At 43.7% G+C, this 27,708-nt stretch overlaps 1 protein-coding gene across 1 annotated transcript in view; it reads left to right on the top strand.

The window, feature by feature from the left end:
- Nucleotides 1-27,708, top strand: part of KDM5B (lysine demethylase 5B) — a 101,652-nt gene that overhangs the window by 63,618 nt on the left and 10,326 nt on the right. Inside the window, exons 15-20 of the mRNA XM_040424197.1 lie at nt 1,568-1,762; nt 16,521-16,702; nt 17,051-17,172; nt 21,770-21,920; nt 22,444-22,558; nt 22,661-23,013. Coding sequence (XP_040280131.1) covers nt 1,568-1,762; nt 16,521-16,702; nt 17,051-17,172; nt 21,770-21,920; nt 22,444-22,558; nt 22,661-23,013 — 1,118 coding nt within the window. The remainder of the gene's footprint in view (nt 1-1,567; nt 1,763-16,520; nt 16,703-17,050; nt 17,173-21,769; nt 21,921-22,443; nt 22,559-22,660; nt 23,014-27,708) is intronic.

The raw sequence follows: 27,708 nt of genomic DNA, 5'->3' as shown, positions 1-27,708 counted from the left end.
ACATATCCCCCCTCTCCATAACAGCGCCACCCACAGATCCCTCTCTCCATAACAGCGCCACCCACAGATCCCCCTCTCCATAACAGCGCCAATCATTAAAAAAAAAGTATTTTAAAAGTATTTGGGCAAAAAGGCAGTTTCGGTTTTCGGTCAAGGGCATCCTGAATTTTCGGTTTCGGTTTCGGACCAGAATTTTCATTTCGGTGCACCCCTAATTAAAACTGTACCTTTCATTTGTATGTTAAACGGCTGCATAGAAATCGGTTCTTTTATTCATATGTACTGTAAATGAGCAATTTGAGCACTAGGAGGCGGGGCTGAATATTCTGAGCACTGCTATGTAACACCCCCAGTATAAAAACGTCAGGGTTTTTTGTGATTTTTCTGGCGGCCTCTGCTGCTGCAGATGGCTGTGACAATGCGGTCATTAGACAGCTGTGGTCACAGGGAGATGTGCTGTGACCTGCTACAAGCGTCTATCACTAGGATATGCCCCCATTGTCTTATAGGTGCGGGTCGGGAACAGAGCCCCGCAAGGTGGTGGCTGGAGGACTCTGGAGAAGTGCATGGGAGTGTACCGCGCATGCGCGGCCCCCGTTCCTATCCATTTCTATGGGGCCGATGGAAATAGCCAAGCCAGTGCTCGGCTACTTTTGCTGACCCCATAGAATATGGCTGCGCATGCGCAGTGCGCCCTCCTTCACTTGCGGGGCTCCGTTCTCTATATAGGTGCAGGACCCGCATCTATTAGACAATGGGGTCATTTCCTAGCGATGTGCTCTTATTGTCCATGATGAGACAACCCTTTTAAAGCCTCATGCAGACGTCCGTTGAACACGGTCCGTGAGATACCAGACTGGCATTGCAGGAGCGCACGCAGTCATTGGTTGCTATGACTCCGTGCTCTCCTGCAATGCCAGTCCGGTATCTCACGGACCGTGTTCCACGGACGTCTGCATGAGGCTTAAGGGTATTGAATGCAGACTGATGGGGTGTTTTTTTTTTTTTTTTTTAAATCTTAAAGGGATTCTGTCACCTGGATTTTGCCTATAGATCTGCAGACATGCGCTGCTAGATCGCTGCTAGCACGTCCGCAATATACATTACCCATAGCTCTCGGTGCTTTTATTGTGTCAAAAAAAACTTTTTTTAAATAAAAAAATAAAATAAAATATATATATATATATATATATATATATATATATATATATATATATATATATATATATATATATATATATATATATATGTATATATATATATATATATGTATGTATGTAAATGAGGAAAGTAAGGTGTCCAAGGGGCTGTTACTAACGTTTCTGGTGCCCAGCCACGCCCACTGTGAAGGAGCCCAGCACCGCCCACATCCTCCGAATCTCCTCCTTGTTCCCCTCCTCCCCCCCCACGTCACAAAGTTAGAGTGCCGTAATCTCGCAGCTAGCGCATGCACAGTTCGTTCCCTGAGGCTGATGCCAGCACAGGGAAGGAAGACAAAAAAAATTGCTAATTTTTAACATGAAAATTTAGGTCCTGAAAGATTTTTTTTTTTTCCCTTTCCTCTCAGCTGCCTCTTGGTCGCCAGTGTGTGGAACATTATCGAGCCTTGAACAGATACTGTGTGTTCTCTCATGATGAGATGATCTGCAAGATGGCTTGTAAAGCAGAAGAATTGGATGTTGTTCTGGCTTCCTCTGTACAGAAAGATTTAGCTATGATGATTGATGAGGAGCGAAGACTCAGAGAGGCTGTTCGAAAGATGGTAAGGGTTCTTCGCTTTGTGATAACTGGTTTTCATGCTACAAGATAGGTGGTCATTGGGAGCATCAACTCTGGGACCTCCTCAACCCCTAGAACAATGTTCCCAAGCCCCCCTCCCCCCAAAGTTGTGCAGTGAAGAGGAATTTGAATAAACTTTCAATCAAACATACACACTGCCTTTAAAGCCTATGGGATTGATGGCAATAGTTGAGCGCAGTTCAAACTCCTTGCCATGGGATGAAGAGAAACTGGGTACTTAGGACGCCATTTTAGAGATTGTTTAAGTAATGGTCCTTGTGGAAAATGTCTAAGGCTCACATCACTTTTTTCACGTTTGTTTAACCTCTTAAGGACATAGGGCGTACAGGTACGCTCTTGTGCCCTGGTACTTAAGGACACAGGGCGTACATGACCGCGGGGATCAGAAACTTTATATGCCTAAAATAACGTTTTATTCACCCCCCCCTGCACCCCCGAATGATTTTATGGTGGTGGGAGGTGCAGGGGGAGGGTTGCAGGCGGTGCGGCAGGCGGGATCGCGATCCCCCGCCCGCCTCCCCTTGTATAATCGTTGGCTTCTAGTGGGTATACCAGGGTGCCAGCACATTGCTGGCACCCTGGTATAAACGGCTGACATCTGCGATGCGATGTCAGCCGTTTAACCCTTTCCATACAGCAGTCCGTACAGACCGCTGTATGGAAAAGGTTAACAGCGCAGGGAGCTCCCTCCCTCTCCCATCGGGGGGCTGCTGTGCCTTTGCAGCCCCCCGATGGGGAGGGAGAGAGCCCCCAGACAGCCCCCCGACAGATCCCCTCCTTACCCTTCCGCGTCTGCGCAGTTCTGATCACTACTGAGCAGACGGGGAAGGTTCCCATGGCAACAGGACGCCGTCTCAGGCATCCTGCTGTCCATGGCGCTGAACAGATCTGTGCTAAAAGGCATAGATCTGTTCAGACAGTGTAAAGTACAGTACAATATATATATATTGTACTGTACTGTATTATACAGACATCAGACCCACTGGATCTTCAAGAACCAAGTGGGTCTGGGTCAAAAAAAAGTGAATAAAAGAAAAAAAAAAATAAAAATCAAAAAACACATTTATCATTGATTTAAAAATGAAAAAAAAAAAAAAAGGGGGCGTGGCCAACTGCAGTCATGGACGGTCGCACTTGAGAGCAGCTCCGTCTCCCACCAGCAATCCTGAGCCATCCTGTACCTAAGGACTGATATATTTACCTCTAAAAGATTATCTGGGGACAGCGAGGAGACCGGACCTAAACCATGAGCCCAAGTAAGGCACAGTTGGCGGCGGAGCGACTCAAGGAGTTCGCAAGACAGGACTCCCAACATGGCGCTGCGGCCTCCTCACCATCCCGCGCGGCCAATACAAGGAGCCAGTCCTTCCAGCAGCTCCCTTCTGACACAGATCCTGCACCGGAACTCACCTTGCAGGCCTCACATCACCAGCTGATGGCGGCAATCACCGGGTGCCAGGCCTCCCTGACCGGGAAGATAGAGGAAGTCAGGGTGGACCTGGGCCTACTACGGCATGACGTGCAACAGCTGCGGGAGAGGGTCAAACTCACCGAAACCAGAGTGTCTGACCTGGAGGACCTGACTACTCCCTTACCGGCGAGAATAACCGCTGTGGAAGCATCAGTGGAACTGTACCGTCAAAAATGCGACGATCTGGAGAACTGTGCGCGCCGTAATAACGTGCGCATCATCGGCATGCCGGAGCGGGCGGAGGGCGCAGATCCAGCGGCCTTCTTGGAGGGGTGGTTCAGAGAGGTGTTCACGAACGCTGCCTTCTCCTCTGCATATGCCGTTGAAAGAGCACACCGTGTCCCGGCTAGGCCGCATCCACCCGGTGCCCCTCCGAGACCTCTACTTGCCCGCATGTTAAATTGGCGCGACAGGGACCTTATCCTAGCACAAGCCAGAGCCGTGCAGGCCATTTCGGCTCAGCGAATATATCCCTATACCCGGACTTCTCCGCTGACCTGCAGAAGAGGAGGGCACCTTTGTCTCCATTAAAAGACGCCTTCGTGAGATGAACTTCAAATATTCAATGGCGTATCCTGCGCGTTTGAGGATCATAGATGGCGATAAATCACTATTCTTTTCCACACCTACTGAGGCGGAGAACTGGCTATCCGGGAGACCCAGACGCTCTCCTCCCAAGTGATCCTGAATGAGGCCAAGGACTTATTATTAACAGCTAGAGACTCAGGGTAACCCCTGCAAGGTTTGCATTGTGTCTAACCTTTGCTCTAATTTTTTTCCACTTTATCTGTTTCCTAGCTTGGTAATGTACTACCTCACTTATATATGGTCTCAGAGATGTTGAAGGTTAATATCATATGCTGTTGATCAGATATAATGCATACAGTCGGTAAAATATGATGCAAATGGTGGGGGCCGCTACTCCACCTGCACTGGGTTTACATCCACATACACCGTGCAGGTCCCCCAATGCATGTGGTCACTTGCTAATACAGGCATATTTTATGTTCTACAGGTTCACCCGTTGTTTGGGTGGTTAAATTTATGCCTTTTGTTTTTCGCTTTTTATTGAAATGCATCACAAGTATTTTATGTGTTTTTGACCCATGTACATCATCTCCGCCATAGGAAGTCCCAGGAGCCGGGCTTTTCTCCTCCTTTTATAACTGGTACTCAATATGGCGGACATTAAAATAATGTCGTGGAATGTCAGGGGGCTGGGCGGGCCTAGGAAGCGCATGGCTGTATTTTCACATATCCGAAGTTACTCTCCACACATCCTAGGGCTACAGGAGACGCATCTTACCACAGAAACAGGGGGGAGGGTAAAGAAACCCTGGGCTCAATGGGTGGAGAGTGCGTATGGTAATTCTTATTCCAGAGGTGTGTCACTGTTGGTTCACCGGGCGCTCAGATGGGAACCGCACCATACAAGTATTGACCCAGAGGGGAAATTTGTATTTGTCTATGCCCACATTAATGGAATGCCGTATGTGATATTGAATATGTACAATCCTCCTCCGGCCAGTCTCGCTGCTTCAGGCAGCGGCGGGATTTGCAGCGCAATTCCCATCAGCCGGGATTCTCGGCATGGGAGACCTTAATATGACCCTAGATAACTTGAAAGACAGATTCTGTAATCCGTCTACTAACCACCCTGAACGGCCCTTAAACAGAACTGCTCTAGCACGTCTGCTGTCTGAACTGGGATGGATTGATATATGGAGGGAGAGATTCCCTGACAGAATAGAATTTTCGTGTTTTACTCCTTCTAGGGGAGCTCTATCTAGGATTGACTACCTCCTGGGCACCCCTGGCACCTATATGGCAATACGAGAGATTCGGTATGGGCCTCAAGGTGCGTCTGACCATGCACCTGTAATAGCATCACTGGATGACCCTTACGTGGCAGTCCGTACTCCCAAACAGCGCATACACCCATTCTGGCTTTCTTTGATGTCCCTGAATGATAGGGTGCCCGATCAACTACACGCATTTTTTGCGGCTCACCCAGTAGATACAGACCCGGCATTATTGTGGGACACCCTGAAGGCCTTTTTGCGTGGATGCATTAAGTCCTCCATCTCATACATTAAAAAGTCCACTCGGTGCAGGGAGGAGGAGCTGAGCATGCAGTGCAGAAACGCAGAGTCTGAGTACGTATCAAATCCCACGGAAGAGAATAGAAAGGATTGGTTGCTGAAAGGTAGAAATTATATGAACCACCTGCAGGAGAAGAGCGACCGCAAGATGCTTTTCTGGCGGCAGCAAACTTTTGAACAAGGCAGCAGGGTGGGTAAGGTACTGGCGCAGATAGTGAGGAGGAACAACATGGCGCCCCCGATACTCCGCATAGCGAACAAGGATAGTATTGTAGTGTCAGACCCTGGGGGGATTTTAGACCGTTTTGGGGAATTTTATCAGGACCTATATTGTTCACATGCTGAGTACTCTTCCCAGTCACTGGAGAATTATCTGCAGGAAGTAACATACCCACAATTATCCGAGTCGGATAGGGAAATATTAGATGAGGAGATCACGCTGGAAGAGGTGAGTGAGGCGATCGCAGGGTTAAACATGGGAAAGGCCCCGGGGCCAGATGGAATTCCATTAGAAGTTTATTCTAAGTATGTGGAGATCCTGGCTCCGCAGCTTTTGAGCATGTACAAGGAATCTTTAAATAGTGGTACTCTTCCAGAGACATTATATGAAGCCTCTATTGTAGTTTTATTAAAACCTGACAAAGATCCCCTGGAGTGCGGGTCATATAGGCCCATTTCGCTGTTAAACTTGGATTACAAAATCCTTACTAAAGTGTTAGCAAATAGGCTGAACAGGGTCATATCAACTATAATACATGAAAACCAATCTGGGTTTATTCCTGGCAGATCTACCTCTGGTAACATACGTAGAGCACAGGTTATCACCCAGTTTGGATGTGCAAACCGCAACTCGTGGGCCTTGGCTGCCTTAGATACAGCCAAGGCGTTCGACTCCGTTGAGTGGCCTTATTTAGTGCAGGTACTGCAGTTTTTTGGCTTTGGCCCTGTGTTTATTAAATGGGTCAATATCCTATATAAATCCCCGACGGCGAACATAATGATTAACGGCTCATTGTCCTCCACTTTTAGTCTGCACAGAGGTACCAGACAGGGATGCCCCCTATCTCCCTTGCTATTTGCAGTGGCCATTGAACATTTAGCATTAAGGATTCTCCAGGATGGGGTGTATAAGGGTATCATGATGGGAAATAGAGAGGATAGGTTGGGACTATACGCTGATGACCTCATTTTGTACATGGACTCCGTAGAGTGCACTTTACCTAGGGCAATAACCATTATTGAACAGTTTGGTGTGTTCTCCGGACTATGTATAAACTGGACCAAGTCAGCCATTATGCCTTTGTGGGATTCGGAGTGGCCTTCGGTATATCAGAACTTGCTAGTGGTAGACAGGTTTAAATATTTAGGAGTCATTATTACCAAAGTTCCAGGGTCAGCACATCTGCTGAACATTGATCCCCTGGTCTCATACTTCGTAGACAAGTTTAAATCCTGGAATACATTGCCGCTGTCCACCATGGGTCGCGTAAATCTAATCAAAATGGTTCTTCAGCCCAAAGCCTTGTACCTACTGGAACATGCTTGCGCACCTGTGCCACGAGCATTCTTTGACAGGCTACACTCCCTTATGGCAACATTTATATGGGGTAGAAACAGAAGAAAACTAGCCATCAAGTCTCTGCAGAGGAGCTGGGACCAGGGGGGAGCGGCTTTACCGGATTTACATTTATATTTCCTTGCTGGTCAGTTGCGGTATTTGGTGCCATGGGTGACCCAGGATGTGCTTCCTAATTCTGAATATTATCTGCGGGAGTTCTTGCAGCTCTCCACCCTATGGCCTGTCCTGGAGGGCCAAGCATCTGTGACGGGTTCGCTCCTTCCGATCCATAAGTTGGCGCATCAGGTGTGGGGAGCTGCAAAGTTACAGCAGTACAGGGATCTGCCGGAGGATATTCCACTATGGAATAACTTATTGTTTCCGCATCTGATACAAAGAGAGTGGGAGGTGATATGGAAGGGATATGGCGTATGTTACCTAAGGGATTTGTATGAAAATGGCATTTTGTTCTCCTTCTCACAACTGCAGACTAGAGTGGGTGTTTTGAGGCCACACTTCTTCAGATATCTACAGTTGAGGCATGCCCTTCAGACCTAGCTGAGAGAACTGAAGAGAATCGTATCAGCTTACCCTTTGATAGGGGTTTTCAGGACACAGGGACCACGGGGACTGATATCTGCCATTTACACACATTTACTTAATCTAAAGACCTCAGCATCTGCATTGGCTGCAGAAAGTAAATGGAGAGGAAATATACCTAATCTGACAAGTGAGGAATGGGGTGAAGCACTGGAGGCCCCAGTGGCAGTATCTCCGTCTCTCAATAATAGATTGACACAACTCTTCATTCTGAACAGGTGTTACTTGACCCCAACTAGGCTCTTCAAAATGGGCAGGAGAACGCACACAGAGTGCCATAGGTGCTCACAATTAAATGCGGATTTTTGGCACTTAATATGGGACTGTAGTTATATACAGGCTTTTTGGAGAGCGGTGGTGGCTGTAGTATCCTCCCTGATCCCAGATTCATTGGTGATTTGTCCCAAGCCCTGCCTTCTAGGTATTGTAGAAGAAGAGTCACGTTCACGTTACACACTCACTTTTATTAGGGAGGCTCTGTTTATTGCTAGGAAAGCTATTGCCCTTAGATGGATGGCGGATAGACCTCCTTCGGTTAGTCAGTGAAAAACCATGGTCAACAATATTATTCCCTTTGAGAGGATTATGTACTCTCGTAGGGGCTGTTCTCAAAAGTTCCAGAAGATATGGGGACCATGGTGTGTTTCTCCTATGACAGCTACCGCGGCCCACCTACATTCTGTGGCCTTACCAATATGCTCAATTGGCTGCGCATCTTCAAAGTTTACTAATGGGACTTATTTTATTTAATTTAATAGAGATAAATCACTACTCATACTGTACTATATTGACTAAGGATGATTACTAGCATGATGTACCGGGGTCAATGTGTTGCGACTTTTTGATATCTGTAATGTTGCAGATTGTTCAATTTGTCAGCGCATTCTTTAATGTAATGTATTACTTTGCAAATTGTATTGCTTTTTGAATGTACTGTTAAATATCTTGCTTACTCATTTTCAATAAAGCGAGTTTAACCCCTTAAGGACCGGGCTCATTTTCACCTTAAGGACCAGGCCATTTTTTGGAAATCTGACCAGTGTCACTTTAAGTGCTAATAACTTTAAAACGCTTTGACTTATCCAGGCCGTTCTGAGATTGTTTTTTCGTCACATATTGTACTTCATGACACTGGTAAAATGAAGTCAAAAAAATTATTTTTTTTTGCACAAAAAAATACCTAATTTACCAAAAATTGGGAAAAATTTGCAAATTTCAAAGTTTCAGTTTCTCTACTTCTGTAATACATAGTAATACCCCAAAAAATTGTGATGACTTTACATTCCCCATATGTCTACTTCATGTTTGAATTGTTTTGGGAATGACATTTTATTTTTTGGGGATGTTATAAGGCTTAGAAGTTTAGAAGCAAATCTTGAAATTTTTCAGAAATTTACAAAAACTAAATTTTTAGGGACCAGTTCAGGTCTGAAGTCGATTTGCGAGGCTTACATAATAGAAACCACCCAAAAATGACCCCATCTAAGAAACTACACCCCTCAAGGTATTCAAAACTGATTTTGCATACATTATTAACCCTTTAGGTGTTGCACAAGAGTTATTGGCAAATGGGGAGGAAATTTGAGAATTTAATTTTTTTGTCAAATTTTTCATTTTAACACATTTTTTCCACTAACAAAGCAAGGGTTAACAGCCAAACAAGATTGTATCTTTATTGCCCTGACTCTGCCGTTTACAGAAACACCCCATATGTGGCCGTAAACTACTGTACGGGCACACAGTAGGGCGTAGAGTGAAAGGTGCGCCGTTTTGTTTTTGGAGGGCTGATTTTTATGGACTGGTTTTTTGACACCATGTCCCATTTGAAGCCCCCTGATGCACCCCTAGAGGAGAAACTCCCTAAAAGTGACCCCATCTAAGAAACTACACCCCTCAAGGTATTCAAAACTGATTTTACATACGTCGTTAACCCTTTAGGTGTTGCACAAGAGTTATTGGCAAATGGGGATGAAATTTGAGAATTTCATTTTCTTTGCCTAATTTTCAATTTTAACCCATTTTTTCCACTAACAAAGCAAGGGTTAACAGCCAAACAAGACTGTATCTTTATTGCCCTGACTCTGCTGTTTACATAAACACCCCATATGTGGCCGTAAACTACTGTACGGCCACACAGCGGGGCGCAGAGTGAAAGGTGCGCCGTTTGGTTTTTGGAAGGCTGATTTTGCTGGACTGTTTTTTTGACACCATGTCCCATTTGAAGCCCCCCTGATGCACCCCTAGAGTAGAAACTCCATAAAAGTGACCCCATCTAAGAAACTACACCCCTCAAGGTATTCAAAACTGATTTTACAAACGTTGTTAACCCTTTAGGTGTTGCACAAGATTTAATGGAAAATAGAGACACAATTTCAAAATTTCAAATTTTTGGCAGATTTTCCATTTTAATATTTTTTTTCCAGTTACAAAGCAAGGGTTAACAGCCAAACAAAACTCATTATTTATGGCCCTGAGTCTGTAGTTTACAGAAACACCCCATATGTGTTCGTAAACCGCTGTACGGGCACACGGCAGGGCGCAGAAGGAAAGGAATGCCATACGGTTTTTGGAAGGCAGGTTTTGCTGGACTGTTTTTTTGACACCATGTCCCATTTGAAGCCCCCCTGATGCACCCCTAGAGTGGAAACTCCAAAAAAGTGACTCCATTTTAGAAACTACGGGATAGGGTGGCAGTTTTGTTGGTACTAGTTTAGGGTACATATGATTTTTGGTTGCTCTATATTACACTTTTTGTGCAGCAAGGTAACAAGAAATAGCTTTTTTGGCACGTTTTTTTTTTTTTTGTTATTTACAACATTCATCTGACAGGTTAGATCATGTGGTAATTTTATAGAGCAGGTTGTCACGGATGCGGCGGTACCTAATATGTATACATTTTTTTTATTTATGTAAGTTTTATACAATAACTTCATTTTTAAAACCAAAAAAATGTTTTAGTGTCTCCATAGTCTAAGAGCCATAGTTTTTTCAGTTTTTGGGCGATTATCTTGAGTAGGGTCTCATTTTTTGCGGGATGAGATGACGGTTTGATTGGCACTATTTTGGGGTGCATATGACTTTTTGATCGCTTGCTATTACACTTTTTGTGACGTAAGATGGCAAAAAATGGCTTTTTTTTACACTGTTTTTATTTTTTTACGGTGGTCATCTGAGGGGTTAGGTCATGTGATATTTTTATAGAGCCGGTCGATACGGACGCGGCGATACCTAATATGTATACTTTTTTTTTATTTATGTAAGTTTTACACAATGATTTCATTTTTGAAACAAAAAAAAATCATGTTTTAGTGTTTCCATAGTCTAAGAGCCATAGTTTTTTCAGCTTTTGGGCGATTATCTTGAGTAGGGTCTCATTTTTTGCGGGATGAGATGACGGTTTGATTGGTACTATTTTGGCGTACATGCGACTTTTTTGATCACTTTTATTACCTTTTTTGGGAAGTAAGGTGGGCAAAATTTCAATTTTCTCATAGTTTTTATTTTTTTATTTTTATGGCGTTCACCGTGCGGGGAAAGTAACATGACCATTTTATAGATCAGGTCGTTACGGACGCGGCGATACCTAATATGTGTAGTTTATTTTATTTTTTTAATTTTTATTCAGTGCTAAATGTTATTTTTTTGTATCTTAACTTTTTTCACTTTTTTTTACATTTTTTTGACCCAGACCCGCTTGGTTCTTGAAGATCCAGTGGGTCTGATGTCTGTATAATACAGTACAGTACAATATATATTGTTCTGTACTGTATTTTACTTACACTGAACAGATCTATGCTTTCAGCATAGATCTGTTCAGCACCATGGACAGCAGGACGCCTGAGCAGGCGTCCTGTTGCCATGGGAACCCTCCCCGTCTGCTCAGAACTTCGCAGACGGGGAAGGGTAAGCACAGGGCTGAGGGGGGCTCTCTGGGGGCTCTCTCCCTCTCCATCGGGGGGCTGCAAAGGCACAGCAGCCCCCCGATGGAGAGGGAGGGAGCTCCCTGACCGATGACAGTTAACTTTTTCCATACAGCGGTCCGTACAGATGTCAGCCGTTTATACCAGGGTGCCAGCAATGTGCTGGCACCCTGGTATACCCACTAGAAGCCAACGATCATTCATGGGGAGGCGGGCGGGGGATCGCGATCCCGCCTGCCGCACCGCCCGCCTCCCGCAACGCCCCCACCGCATGCGACACCCCCCCCGCACCACCCGCCGGCATCAAATCATGCAGGGGTGCAGGGGGGGGGGTGAAAAATATAGATTTTAGCCACTCTAAAGTTTCTGATCGCCGCGGTCAGGGACCGCGGGGATCAGAAACTGCAAAAAGCGCAGCAAACCGCAGGTCTGAATTGACCTGCGGTTTGCTGCGATCGCCGACACGGGGGGGTCACATGACCCCCCCTGGCGTTGTCACAGGATGCCGGCTGAAGGATTTCAGCCGAAATCCCGTTCCGTTTAACCCCTCGGGCGCCGGAATACAGATTTTAAGTCAGGACGTACCGGTACGTCCTGTGTCCTTAAGGACTCGGGAAATAGGGCGTACCGGTACGTCCTATGTCCTTAAGGGGTTAAAAAAATGAAAAAAAAATAAATTTCCCTACACATGTTTGGTATCGCCGCGTCCGTAACGACCTGATCTATAAAATGGTCATGTTACTTTACCCGAACGGTGAACGCCATAAAAATAAAAAATAAAAAACTATGATGAAATTGAAATTTTGCCCACCTTACTTCCCAAAAAAGGTAATAAAAGTGATCACAAAAGTCGCATGTACGCCAAAATTGTAACAATCAAACCGTCATCTCATCCCGCAAAAATCATACCCTACCCAAGATAATCGCCAAAAACTGAAAAAACTATGGCTCTTAGACTATGGAAACATGATTTTTTTTGTTTCAAAAATGAAATCATTGTGTAAAACTTACATAAATAAAAAAAAAAGCATACATATTAGGTATCGCCGCGTCCGTATCGACCGGCTCTATAAAAATATCACATGATCTAACCCCTCAGATGACCACCGTAAAAAAATAAAATTGGTGTAAAAAAAGCAATTTTTTGTCATCTTACGTCACAAAAAGTGTAATAGCAAGCAATAAAAAAGTCATATGCACCCCAAAATAGATGCCAATCAAACCGTCATCTCATCCCACAAAAAATTAGACCCTACTTAAGATAATCGCCCAAAAACTGAAAAAACTATGGCTCTAAGGCTGGGTTCAGACCTGAGCGTCTTTGATATGCGCGTTTTACGCGCGTTTTTGATGCACGTTTTTTGCAATAGTAAACGCGCGTTTGACGCGCGTTTGTGTGATTGACTGCAATGTCCTATGGCCACAAACGCGCGTCAAAACGCCCCAAAGAAGCTCAAGTACTTGTTTGAGCGTAGGGCGTTTTACAGCGCGTTTTTCAGCGCTGTAAAACGCTCAAGTGAGAACCAGGGCCATAGGGAAGCATTGGTTTTCATGTGTTGAGCGTTTTACAGCGCTGAAAAACGCGCTGTAAAACGCTCAAGTGTGAACCCAGCCTTAGACTATGGAGACACTAAAACATTTTTTTTGTTTTAAAAATGAAATCATTGTGTAAAACTTACATAAATAAAAAAAATTGTATACATATTAGGCTACTTTCACACTAGCGTTCGGGTGTCCGCTTGTGAGCTCCGTTTGAAGGGTCTCACAAGCGGCCCCTAACGCATCCGTACTGCCCTAATGCATTCTGAGTGGACGCGGATCCGCTCAGAATGCATTAGTCTGGCAGCGTTCAGCCTCCGCTCAGCAAGCGGACACCTGAACGCTGCTTGCAGCGTTCGGGTGTCCGCCTGGCCGTGCGGAGGCAAACGGATCCGTCCAGACTTACAATGTAAGTCAATGGGGATGGATCCGTTTGAATTTGACACTATATGGCTCAATTTTCAAACGGATCCGTCCCCCATTGACTTTCAATGTAAAGTCTGGACGGATCCGTCTGAACAACTTTCAGACTTAGAATTTTTTCCAAGCTATAATGCAGACGGATCCGTTCTGAACGGATCCCAAGTCTGCATTATATGAGCGGATCCGTCTGGGCAGACCCAAGACGGATCCGCTCTGAACGCAAGTGTGAAAGTAGCCTTAGGTATCGCCGCGTCCATGACAACCTGCTCTATAAAATTACCACATGATCTAACCTGTCAGATGAATGTTGTAAATAACAAAAAAAAAAAACGGTGCCAAAAAAGCTATTTCTTGTTACCTTGCTGCACAAAAAGTGTAATGTAGAGCAACCAAAAATCATATGTACCCTAAACTAGTACCAACAAAACTGCCACCCTATCCCGTAGTTTCTAAAATGGGGTCACTTTTTTGGAGTTTCTACTCTAGGGGTGCATCAGGGGGGCTTCAAATGGTACATGGTGTAAAAAAAAAAACAGTCCAGCAAAACCTGCCTTCCAAAAACCGTATGGCATTCCTTTCCTTCTGCGCCCTGCTGTGTGCCCGTACAGCTGTTTACGACCACATATGGGGTGTTTCTGTAAACTACAGACTCAGGGCCATAAATAATGAGTTTTGTTTGGCTGTTAACCCTTGCTTTGTAACTGGAAAAAAAATATTAAAATGGAAAATCTGCCAAAAAAGTGAAAATTTGAAATTGTATCTCTATTTTCCATTAAATCTTGTGCAACACCTAAAGGGTTAACAAAGTTTGTAAAATCAGTTTTGAATACCTTGAGGGGTGTAGTTTCTTAGATGGGGTCGCTTTTATGGAGTTTATAATCTAGGGGTGCATCAGGGGGGCTTCAAATGGGACATGGTGTCAAAAAAACAGTCCAGCAAAATCAGCCCTCCAAAAACCAAACGGCGCACCTTTCACTCTACGCCCCGCTGTGTGGCCGTACAGTAGTTTACGGCCACATATGGGGTGTTTCTGTAAACAGCAGAGTCAGGGCAATAAAGATAGTCTTGTTTGGCTGTTAACCCTTGCTTTGTTAGTGGAAAAAAATGGTTAAAATTGAAAATTAGGCAAAAAAACTTAATTCTCAAATTTCATCGCCATTTGCCAATAACTCTTCTGCAACACCTAAAGGGTTAACGACGTATGTAAAATCAGTTTTGAATACCTTGAGGGGTGTAGTTTCTTAGATGGGGTCACTTTTAGGGAGTTTCTCCTCTAGGGGTGCATCAGGGGGGCTTCAAATGGGACATGGTGTAAATAAACCAGTCCATAAAAATCAGCCTTCCAAAAACCAAACGGCGCACCTTTCACTCTGCGCCCCGCTGTGTGGCCGTACAGTAGTTTACGGCCACATATGGGGTGTTTCTGTAAACAGCAGAGTCAGGGCAATAAAGATACAGTCTTGTTTGGCTGTTAACCCTTGCTTTGTTAGTGGAAAAAATGGGTTAAAATGAAAAATTAGACAAAAAAATGAAATTCTCAAATTTCCTCCCCATTTGCCAATAACTCTTGTGCAACACCTAAAGGGTTAACAATGTATGCAAAATCAGTTTTGAATACCTTGAGGGGTGTAGTTTCTTAGATGGGGTCATTTTTGGGTGGTTTCTATTATGTAAGCCTCGCAAAGTGACTTGAGACCTGAACTGGTCCCTAAAAATTGGGTTTTTGTAAATTTCGGAAAAATTTCAAGATTTGCTTCTAAACTTCTAAGCCTTATAACATCCCCAAAAAATAAAATATCATTCCCAAAATAATTCAAGCATGAAGTAGACATATGGGGAATGTAAAGTCATCACAATTTTTGGGGTATTACTATGTATTACAGAAGTAGAGAAACTGAAACTTTGAAATTTGCTAATTTTTCCAAATTTTTGTTAAATTAGGTATTTTTTGGTGCAAAAAAAATAATTTTTTTGACTTCATTTTACCAGTGTCATGAAGTACAATATGTGACGAAAAAACAATCTCAGAACGGCCTGGATAAGTCAAAGCGTTTTAAAGTTATCAGCACTTAAAGGGACTCTGGTCAGATTTGCAAAAAATGGCCTGGTCCTAAGGTGTAAAAAGGCTGTGTCCTTAAGGGGTTAACATTGGGAAAATAGATAGATTTTTTATCCTTAATCTGGTAAAAAAAAATGTTAACTTTTATAATTTTTAATTTATTTTAGTTTTTTTTACAATGGAACTCTATGGTGACCAGATACTGCTGGATTGCATCAGTCTGAGGCATCTATTAACGTAAAATCGTGGCAAAAATGTGATGTGAACCTAGTGTAAAATTTATGACTGCAAAATTAATACTTATAATCTCTAAAAGTTTTTATTTATTTTTGGTTAAAAATTCTTTTTTGGATGCCAGAAAAAAGGTATTTTCACCTGATCTCTTCTTTATCCATACTTATGGATCATTGAAAAAGAAGAAACTTAAACGGATTTTCCAGTGTCTAGATATGGATGTACTATGTGGATAGGTCATGAACCCCCCCCCAATTAGTTGTGTTTGGCAGCCACCGTCGTGGAATCAACTGCAGTAAGCTGTGGCTCCATCCACTGTTATTTCTGGCACCGGTTGGGTGGGATGCTAGGTATAGGAACTACCAGTCTGATATTGATGATCTGCAAGTAAAGAAGCTTCACTAAAAATGCATCCATGTTATGGCTTTTCTACAAGGCAAAAATAAAAAATCTAAGTGTCGAAGCACCCCCACCCCTAGGTTGAGTTCACATTTATTGCTTTTGTCACAATTTTTGATGTGTTTTTCTCATATTGTCTATGAAGTATTTGACTAATAAAAAAATCTGGTTGAGATGACCTTATGGTGTGGGTCTGTGCCGTAAAAGAGCAACAAAATGGGCACCTCCACCCATGACCTTATTGGAATTGTGTATGCACATGGCTTGGAGAGTGGTCAATGTAGCAGACTGTCCTTTGGCTGTCCTGCTTGGATCATAATAGTTACTGTGTTACAAATAGATGGTAGTAAATAGACCTTTATTACTATGTAACCAATGTTCAGTGAACATCCTGATATGTATTTATTTTCTCTAGGGAGTTGTGGAGTCAGAAAAGATCGATCTTGAGATACTAATTGATGATGAACGGCAATGTGTAAAGTGTAAAACCACCTGCTTCACATCTGCAGTATATTGTCCCTGTAGTCCTGGTGTTCTTGTATGTCTGCACCATGTTGACGCTCTGTGCTCATGCCCGACCTACAAGTATAAGATGGGGTAAGATACGTAAAGCTGACCTCTTTAGTGTATGTATTTTCTACAACTGTCCAGTCGACCATTACATGGCTCTGGCCTTTTTCTTGTTATTTTGCACAGTGGTACTTACCTTTATAGCTGTAGTGATGTCCCATTTTCTTTTTCTTTTCTTTTTGTAGGCTTTGGCAATGTCTTTTGACTAGTTAGGATGCAATCTCATAGTTGTTAGCACTTAATTTCTCTTTCTTTGTGCAAATTGTATTTATATGAATTTGTTGGCTGAAATTGCTTCTTCTGAGTGTTTATTTATTTTTTACAGTAGTAAACAAAACTGTTTATATGACGGTCAGATTCTTGCTTCTGTAACAGGTATCGCTACACCCTGGATGATTTGTATCCCATGATGAATGCTGTGACATTGCGTGCAGAATCCTATGATAACTGGGCTTCTGAGGTTATTAATGCACTGAAATCCACAGGCAGTAAAAAAGGTGTGTGCTGGATAAATAACATGTATCTTGCTTTCTCTTATCAAGTATACAATGCACTTTGCTAATTGATGCCAAGTCTTCTACGCCTCACAGGCGTTTTGGCTTTCCGTTTGTGAGATCCATTCAGGGCTCTCACAAGTGGTCCAAAACGGATCAGTTTGGCCCTAATGCATTCTGAACGGATAAGGATCCGCTCAGAATGCATCAGCTTGCCTCCGTTCGGTCTCCATTTCGCTTTGGAGGAGGACCCCAAAACACTGCTTGTAGCGTTCTGGTGTCCGTCTGACGAAACTGTGAAAAACGGATCCGTTCTGACACACAATCTAAGTCAATGGGGACACAATAGAAAAATAATCTGTCCTCTATTGACTTTCAATGGTGTTCAAGACTGATCCATCTTGGCTATGTTAAAGATAATACAAACGGATCCGTTCTGAATGGATGCAGACGTTATTATCTGAACGGAGCCGTCTGTATTATCTGAACAGAGCCGTCTGTGCAGATCCATGACGGATCCGCACCAAACGCGAGTCTGAAAGTAGCCTAAGTCTGTTTACAGATCGTGGTAGTGTCACGGCCAATGCGTTTTTTGCCGCAGTCTTCCACAATTGCAAGATGGCAAAACCACCATGATTACAGAAAACTGCACCAAAAATATGAGAACGCAGCCATGTCTCAAAGCGCCTTATTTTTTGTGGGATTTACAGTTATCAATATCAAAGCTTGTCTCCGTATTTTTAAAGAGGCTTCCACAAAAATATGTATTCTCTGGCTTGATGGAAAGGTGCACAATGTGAAGTGTAGTGACAGGATACTTCGAGCTCTGTACAGTATTAGAACTAAGTTTTATGCAAATCAACTTAGGACATTTCATCTGAAGTCTATTCGCTCATCCCTAATTACGATACCGCATATGTATAACTTTTTGTTTTATTTTGTGTATGGAGCTGTGTTGTAGGCTCATTTTTTGTGGGGTTAACTAGTTTGAGCTATTTTGGGGTGTGTATGACTTTTTTTTTTATCACGTTTTGTTCTATTGTTTGTGGGAGGTGAAGCAACCAAAAAATGGCGTCTATTTTTGTCCATTTTGACTGTTGTTTTTCGGTTTCCCATTTGCTGTATGGGATATTTTAAAGGGTAACTGTCATATATTTATATTTTTATTTACTAGTTTATTAGAGCTAGGCATGTATACCTGAGTTAGTCTGCCAATGATTGTCCGCTTTTATTAATGTTCTCTGTCCCTTTCCGCTGCTCCCTTAAAAGACCGTTGCTAGGGCTTGTCTGTCTTCTCCTTTAGTGTACACAGAAGACTGAGGGGCGGTCCTTCACACTGCATGCCTGCATTAGGCTTCAGAGTGAGGAGGCGTGTCTCTCAGTAATCCAATCTAATTGGCTGGCAGAAGGCTGCTGGCTACAGCAAGTGTGTATGGGAAGTGAGGGAAAGCAGTTTTGGCCTCAGAGAACTGGCAGAGGAGCCATCTTGAGAAGGCCCTCATATTGTAAATCTTTAAATAGCTGTAACTAAGGGAAAAACTCAAGGAAAACAGTGGTATGTGAAGAAACTAAAGATTGCTTTATACATAATGCTGCTGCAGCAGTAACATATGCTAAAATAGATTTTATGATGAAAACATGACGGTTACCCTTTAAAGGGGTTGTCCGGGATTGGGGACATTGGTGTAATAGTACTAGAGTGACATACATAATACATACATACATGTCCTACCTTTGCCACATATTTCTGAAGCCCCGTTTTCATATAGGAAATTCTTAGCCGGAAGTGACTGTTTTCTTATACTCTGTGACGTACCGTGTCTCTTGCAGGCGAGCTGAAGCCTCTTCTTCCGGCTGCTCAGGGAGCCCGGTGACATCACCGGCCCTGATGGGCGGGCTTTAGCACTGCTCTAGCCAGTAAAACTGCTAGGGCAGCGCTAAAGCTCGCCCATTAGTGCCGGTGATGTCACCCAACACACTGCTGGGCGGAAGCCTCCGCCCGGCAGTGTGTTATTGTCAACAAAAGAGCTTTTGCCCTGCGCGATTTAGCGCAGGGCAAAGGAGAGCATTGGAGCATGAACTGCTCTGATACTCAAGTCAGGGGGGCTGCCTGGGTGAAAATGGAGGTTTGTCTGGGTACAGCTCTGAACCTGGACAACCCATTTAACAGTACAAGCGTCTTTGCACATGGCAATACCATTGATGTTTGTTTTATTTTTTTTATTGTTTTATGTACTTTTATATTTAATTTTGAGGAAAGGTGGGTGATTCGAATGTGTGTGTGTGTGTGTATATATATATATATATATATATATATATATAATATATAATATTTTTTGCACTTTTTTAATAGTTCGCATTAGCTACAGGCAGGCTCTCCATAGGAACTAATGTGCGTCAGCCCTGTACCACACTTGAGTACAGGGGCTGCTACACACACACACACACACACACACACACACACACACACACACACTTCGGCTCCCTTGATCTCCGCTGGGGGGAGCCGGAGCATGGCCGGGAGTGTGCGCCACAGTATCTGACGGGTTAAACGTCCGCGATTGGCATTACCACAAGTCTCAAACATTAGCCCCAGGTGACTGCAGTTTAAATATGGCACCCTAAAAAATTTTTAAGAAATTTGCGCAGCTCTGCAATGGGGGCTAATTCCGAAAGAAAAAACAAACAAACAGCTGAGTACAACAGAAAATTTGTACCAACAACATGTGCTCCTGTCTCAAGAACAAGGTCCCACCATGAGTGGAGAGCAAGTTGTGCATCCATTGCTTTCTCTATTCACTGCTATAGGACTTCCGAAAATAGCCATTGACAAAAAAAATATCGCACTCTGATAGACATTTCAGAATGCTGCAAAACTTGGCATGCAGTTATATCTAAGGCAGCTATATAAATGATTATAGATGTGGTCTAGCCAAAAGAGGGAGTAAACGTGATTTTTCCCGTTGCCCTATAAAAAAGGCCCCCAGAGCCTACTTTTGGATAGTGTACCTCTGTTAGAGATCATTGACTGCTAGATGCACTTGAAGACATTTCGCCTAATTGACAGACTTTAAGAGGGGGCGCATCATTGGATTAAGAGAAGCAGACTTGTTTCAACAAATTGCCCACTATCTAAGCTCTTCTGACCTAGCTGTTTAGGAGGTGTTGGAAACTCTGGTTACATGAGTGCACACATGGTGGACAACTTTTGGACAGGCCAGACAAATCAGCAGAGAGGATTGTTTGATCTGCTGACAAGCACAAGCTCCTCCCACAGTTTTGTTGATCCCCATCCAGGCACAGGTGGCACCTTCATTGCGCAACTCTCTCTGCTCGTGCCAGGTGCTTAGCAAAAGGAAATTTGGTGTCAGTGTCCAATACGTGTCCTGCCATTGACAGCTAGCCTTCATCACCTTTGTTTGCACATACTACAGTCAGTCACCCCCAGTAGTGATACGAGGGACAGCTCAGCGATATGAGCAGGACATCCTGCAACCACATGTATTACCTTTCCTGGCAAGGCTTCCAGCTGGCATTTTTCATTTGGAAAATTCTCGCTCACAGACAGCAAGGATTTCCCAGGGATGTTTCTGCCAGATTACATAGCCTGGTTGCCAGATTTATTGCCAGTTGTGCATTTACGGGACCAGCCGAGGCATATCCTCCAGCTGTCAGAGTGTGTAGGATCTACAGGCTGAGCTGCAGTATCTGTGGACAAATGTTCAGCAGGATACCATACAGAACCTGTATGCCTCCATGCCCAACCTTATCCAGGCTGGAGGCTGACCAACAGGGTACTAGAACCTCCTTTCAATTGTGCAGTTTCCCCTTATAAACGCATCCGTTCACTCGAATATTGTAATCACTTAAGGGCCCTTTACATGGACCGAGAATCTACCAGATAATCGCTATTATTCATAGGAACACTCATTAGCGATTATCTGCTGCTGTAAAGGTGCTGCCGATTACCCAATGAACGATCGAAAGGCTTGTTTGTAGGGTAATTGGTTTGTTTGTGCAGGCACCTAAATCATCATTTGCAGGGAGCAGATTGTACCGTGTAAACAGCCTCTGCTGTCGACAAACAAGCATCCTGTATGGGGAAGAGCATTAACAACCGCTCCTCCCCATACTGTGGAGGAGATCGCTGCATGTAATAGCAGCGGTCTCCTCCACTGACAATGCTTCCCTCCTGACAATCGCCTGCTGAATTGTCTTGTCTAAAGGGACCTTTACGTAGATCATTATATTCACCCATATAAAGTTTCATTTGCCTCCGACCACTCCTTCTTGGTGCGTTATTTTTTATATTCTTATTTTCAGTGTTTTGCTGAGCACTGGCTTTGCTATTTTCAGACATCCCGTAGCTGTGAATTGTGGGGTGGCCACTCATACGCACAGTTTTTTTCCGTAGCTGTGATTTGTGGGGTGGTCACTCATACGTGCTGTCCTCTCCGTAGCTGTGAAATGTGCGGTGGCCAGTCATACGCGCTGTTCTCTCTGTTCACTGCTGTGGACTACGATATGCTTTGTTCATGCTTCTTGCCTGCCTGTCCTCTCTTTGCTGTATCGTGATTTACCTTATCTTGTCACTGTATAGGTCTCTCATGCCTTCGAAAACTTGTAGAAGAATCGGAGTCAAAGAAATTTCCTGAAAATGACCTCCTGCGGCATTTGCGAGCTGTAGTACAAGATTCAGAAAAGTGTGCAACACTGGCGCAGCAGCTGCTGAATGGAAAACGTCACACCAGGTAACAAAAGTGCAGTTTGTTAGTGAGAAAGATGTTTCCGAGCTATTTTTGGATGAGTTTTACATTGTGAAGGTTATACTGCTTCATAAATTTGATTTCCCAAATAGTGACATTGTGACTTTGGTGTTTATAACTAGAATTCCCAAGCTGTTGTACTGTTGGTGACAAATAAGTGAAAAGAAGTGAATCTGTAATTGTACTCAAAATATGCAAGATTTCAGTGATAAAATCCAGTAATCTTTTTCATGTTTTAAAAGGCGCGTTTTGAAATGTGAAATAAAACATGAAATAAAGATTATTGGATTTTTTCGCTGAAGTCTTTCATATTTTGGATATTTGCTGCCGTGGCCGACTGTTACTTTAGCGGTTTGGGAACAAATACTTTTTATATGTGGAACACTGAACGGTAAACACACTAATTAATTGTACTCCATTAAATCTATGGGAAGATGTATTCTGTTAACTTACCCTTTGTTCTTCATTATTCAGATGGTCAGTTATTTCCATTTTATTCTTACTGTAGATTTCGGTCAGGTGGTGGAAAATCTCAGAACCAGCTTACGGTTGCAGAACTCAGGTCATTTGTAAAACAACTTCAGTTATTGCCATGTAGCATCAACCAAACTCCTCAACTGAAGGTAAAAGAAAAAAAAAAAACATTTCCACTGTTACATTTTCATTTTTGTTAAAAAATTAAAAAAATTAAATATAATAATTTTACTCCTATCTGTGGCTCTAAGGACTTGTTGCGTCGCGTGGAAGAATTTCAGGCACGGAGCCAGAGGCTTTTAGCAGCGGAAATGCCACAAGCTAGTGAACTTCAAGACCTTCTTGATTCCAGTTTTCAGTTTGACTTGGAATTACCACTAGGAAGCCTTCGAGAGCGTCTGGAGCAGGCACGTTGGCTGGAGGAAGAGGAGCAAGCATGCCAGGATCCAGGGACACTCACAATAGAAGTTATGAGACGACTTATAGACTTGGGTGTAGGACTAGCGCCTCATACAACTGTGGAGAAAGCAATGGCCAAACTTCAGGAATTGCTGACCATGTCTGAACATTGGGATGACAAGTGCAAGAGTCTCCTTAAAACAAGGTCTAGTATCAACCTCCTTTTTGGAGGCTTCAAATCGTTATTTTTAAAGGATTTTCCACCTTTTGTATATAATATACATGGAAGTTAACACTAATCCTGATTTACAGCCTGTACTCTAGAACAAACTTACATTCACAGGAATAGGGCATCATGCTTGTGTGGAAGTTTTTTTTCCACATAATAATCATTGTTCTGCACTTCTTTGCCTGTTTTTAATTGCTGCGGAATGAAGTTGGTGCTTATATATTTTGAGTTAATTTTGTATGCAAACACAAAATGGAAGTTGGTATGATCGTGTGGGCAAGTCACCTTTGTTGCAGCAGCTAGTAAATTGCAGCAATACTGTTAGTCCTCTGTTATAGACCTCTATCTGCATTATGGTTCCAGTCCTTGATGGACTAGCCAAGCTTTATCTTTTTAACATAACCAACTTCATTTTAGTGCACTTTTCCTACCTTCCTGTTATTTAAAACTTAACTTCTCAACGGTGTCATTGGAGGATACAGGACAGACCATGGGTATAGCTGCTGCCACAAGGAGGCGGACACTAATCATAAATCTCCTCCCACCAGCTATGCTCTTTCCACAGGGACTAAGCTAAAACCGTTTTGGCTTATTGTCAGTAAGAGGCAGACATGCCTGCCTTGGCACATCTGCTAAAATTTTTTCTTTTTTTTTTCTCTCTACCTGGAAAGGGACATACAGGCAGCATAGCTCACAGTTTTCCATTACGCCCCATGACAGCACCTGTAAGAGATCCCACACCTTCCGGTCAGGAAACGAGAACTTTCCAGATCTTTAAAAGAGTCTTCCGTACTCCATTCCTCAGTTTCTACCTGTTTCCTGCCCATAGGACAGGGGGATGGATCTTTCCCAGGTCTGTTAGGGGGCTGCAGGGCCTCTAGGTTTATTCATTATTTTTAACCACATACTTAGTGGAGGTCCCTGATGGAGTAAGACTCCACAAGGAGCCACTGTGGAAGTCCGTTTTTTTTTTTGTCCCCTTTTGTCATGGGGGGGGATACCTGACAGCCACCTCGTTCTCTTCTACCAGAGGCCGGGCGAAGTTCCGGTGAGGAGGGGAGATGCGTCATCTCCAGGATCGCCAGTACGGCACTTTCTTGCAGGCGTGCATTGAGCAGGTGTGCCGGATGTGACGCGTGCGTTCCACGCGGGACAGGGGAGGGGCCAATGAAACATGGCGGGCAATGCGTGGCCTGTATAAATGGGACACCGGCCAGCTGTCATGGAGGGAAAAAGCAGCAAGAGCAGCAGTGTGGCAAATTCAGGAGAACTGCCAATTTTCCTTCCGGATTCCCCTTTGGAAGGAAGGGGAGACACCACAGCGCACTGAAAGGCAGAAGCAACACTCCGAACCCAGATCACCTCAGTTACTGGATCTGACGTCCAAGATTTTCCAAATACTAGAAGGGAGAGTACTTTCTCTTTCAGCAGTGCACCTAAGGTTTTTTTTTTTTCCTCAGCCCAGGGGATAGAGGCTCTGTCTCAACCTTGGGGCAAGGATCTGGTTTACGCATTTCCGCCTCTCACTCTTTTTTGCCCAGAGTAATCCAGAAAATAAGGTGGAGGCAACGGTAATCCTAATAGCCCCTATTGGCCAAAAAGAGTATGGTATACTTGGTTAAGGAAGCTGTCTCTTTCAGATCCCTGGCTATTTCCAGAGAGGGAGATTTCTGCTTTGTTGCTCCCTCCCCTTATACCTCTGTCTTGGAAGACAGGATTGTTTTTAGACCGGATCCTGCTTTTCTTCCAAAAGTGGTTTCCGATTTTCATAGGTCTCAGGAAATCATTTTGCCCTCTTGGTTCCATACACTAGATGTAAGGAGAAGTGTGTGTGTGTGTGTGTGTGTGTGTGTGTGTGTAGGTACTTAAAATCAACCAAAGAATGGAGAAAAGCCCCTCAGTTATTTATTCAATTTCAGGGTTTTAACAGGGGTCTAAAGGTTACAAGTCGTACCATAGCCAGGTGGATAATGAGAACAATAGGTCTAGCCTATTCTTCGGTGGGTCTTTAGGTTCCTACGGGGTTCTCGGCCCACTTCACGACAGCTATAGCTTCTTCCTGGGCAGAGAAAGGCTGTGCCACCATTGACCAAATTTGTAGAGCTGCTAACTGGAGCTCTTACAAACATTATAGATTGGATCTATCTTCTGCTCAAGACGACCTTCAGGAGGAAAGTCTTGCAGGCGGTAGTCCCACCCTAGATTTATCTAGTCTAATCTCTCACAAGTAATCTTAAAGAAGAAATATGCCTGCAGATATATATTGAAGGTGCTTTTGTATGTATGGTATGTTAAGGTTTAACTGTACATAGTAATTTGGCAGTCCTATGGATCTTGTCACAAACTGAGGAATGGACCCTTTTAAAGATCTGGGAAGTTCATGTTTCCTGTCCGGAAGGGGGAGTATCTCTTACAGGTGCTGTCATGGGCTCATGGAAAACGGATTACCTGTAATCAATGTCTTTTTCCCAGTACTAAATCCACTGTTTATTCTCCCCCTCCTGAAGACAAAGGGGTATAGTGGACCCCTTTAGTCCGCGAGGGTTACCTCACCATTTGGATTTTCTCTTTCCAGCATAACTGCTTTCCCCAAGAGGCAGCAAGCTAAATGGAAGGGGCTGGAATTGGGAATCATTTTCTCATAGGATAGGATAGGCAAGTATCCGCAGTAGTTTCCTTCCCCAGACCCAGCCTCCCTCACTCTGGGCAATCAAGCGCTGTGTTCTCTAAAGGGGCTGTAATTTGGGTTTCCTTCCCTGGACTAGAACTTTCTTTACGTGGTGGCCACACCATTGTTTGGGCCTTTCTCCATCTACCAGATGGCTTCTGGTGACTCTCCTTTCCCTGCCAGCTGGTCATGTACTGGATCCACTCCGTCACCAGTGTTTGCTTAGCCTCACTTTCAGGGTGAGACTTCCTTCAGCAGGACTCTGTACTGCACTGTTTCCAGGTCTATTTGCTTCTGGTATAAGCTACCTATGCCCATAAATATACAGAGACCCATTCTACAACCACAACAAAACATAAACACTATTAAAAGATCTGGTCCAAATAAAGAAAAATGTATTTGCACATATTACAAATCTTTAACTGTTAAAAGCATAATATATAGCAGTTACACAAAAAGTACAGAGGACACCCTGGTGGTCGGAAAACCAAATATATAGTTAAAGATAATTAGATGAGATGATATCAGTTATAACACTTCAAATCTAATGAAATTAAAATGAAGTAATAAAACACCAGTGTTGGTATATGGAGCTATGACAATAGCAAATAGCTAGTGTATGAAGTAAATAACTATTGTGAGGGTTAGCTCTCTTTCCAGGGTCACGCTTACAGACTTCTCAGACCACGCATTTTTCATATCAAAACTGTACTTTATTGCGACACAAACACCAATAAAAACAGTACAAAATAAAAGCCTGCCCATCTGGACACTACCTAATACATAACGGAATCCCTGACTCACCTACAGAATACAATTCATACCTGGCATCAGGCCCGGCTTTCCCAGCCAAACAGTCCACCAACCCCCAGGCTGTGCAATTACGAGTACCTTTGGGGGTTGTGGTCTAGCAGTCCTCCCGACTCCGACCTCCGTTCCCCAGGCGTCGCTGAGTCCCCCATAGTTCAGGCTATCACCTAACCTCATGGCCCCTCAGCCTACCCAGCTGAGACCACTCAGAACCTCTGCAGGTCTCTGTTACAAGATAACAACTCTCAGACTGACACCCTAGGAGGTGCTTTATCCCAGCCTGATTAGAGCAGACCTCACCTGCGATCCCTTCTGAACAGTCCTATCCACCAATCCAACTAAAATCCAGCCCAGAACATACCATAAAAAACATTGTCTAGGCAACCTACTTGCTGCTGAGACTTCTGCACTCTGGATCTTATCCATCCCACCCAGCTGTGGTATCTGAGTGGGATATACACACCTTCCCGCACTTGTACACCTTATCACACTATATATCTTTAAAAAGTTTGTCTCATCTCGCTGTTACTAAGGCGGGGTGAGACACAGTCTTGACCACCACCCTGCTAGGGTGCTCTGCTGTCTCAGTAGCTCTCATTGCCGTTCAGGAGAGCTACGGAAACAGTGTAGCACAACAAGCTATGCTGTTTCTCAGTTAGGGAAACAGCATAGCTTGCTGTGATATGGTGTTTCCGTTTCCATCAGGCACTGCAATGGGAGCTACTGAAACAGTGAGCGGTGGAGCACTCTGTTGTTTTCCAGCTGGCTGGTGGTCAGGACTGTGTCTAATCTTGCCTTAGTAACTGTGAGATGAGACAACCTCTTTAAAGCAAGCAATATTATGACTTGTACCACAGTTATCCACAGGGACTCAATAAATGCCTGTGATCCCTCATATATAAACGTAAAGGAGAGCAATAAATAGCCTGTAACCAAATGGTGTGATAATCTATGGTGTAAAGACTAATAAACTGCTATAAAAGCACAAAACATACTCTTGGACATGGTGTAATGTAGCCTAGCCAGGAAGCAGCCACCTCTTGTGCTGCCTCCACTCTTCTCATACAGTATCCATAAGGGCTCCACCTTCTTTCTTGGCTGGCACTCTCTGAGCCTTCTTTTCTGCGTGCAGATGTGTCTGGTGTTCTCTTTCTCCAGAGGGACATCTTCCGCAGCTCCAGCTCTGCTACATT

The sequence above is a fragment of the Bufo bufo genome, chromosome 3 (genome assembly GCF_905171765.1).
Source record: "Bufo bufo chromosome 3, aBufBuf1.1, whole genome shotgun sequence".
NCBI classification, from domain to species: Eukaryota; Metazoa; Chordata; class Amphibia; order Anura; family Bufonidae; genus Bufo; species Bufo bufo.
This window is presented reverse-complemented; position numbering and strand designations above follow the sequence as displayed.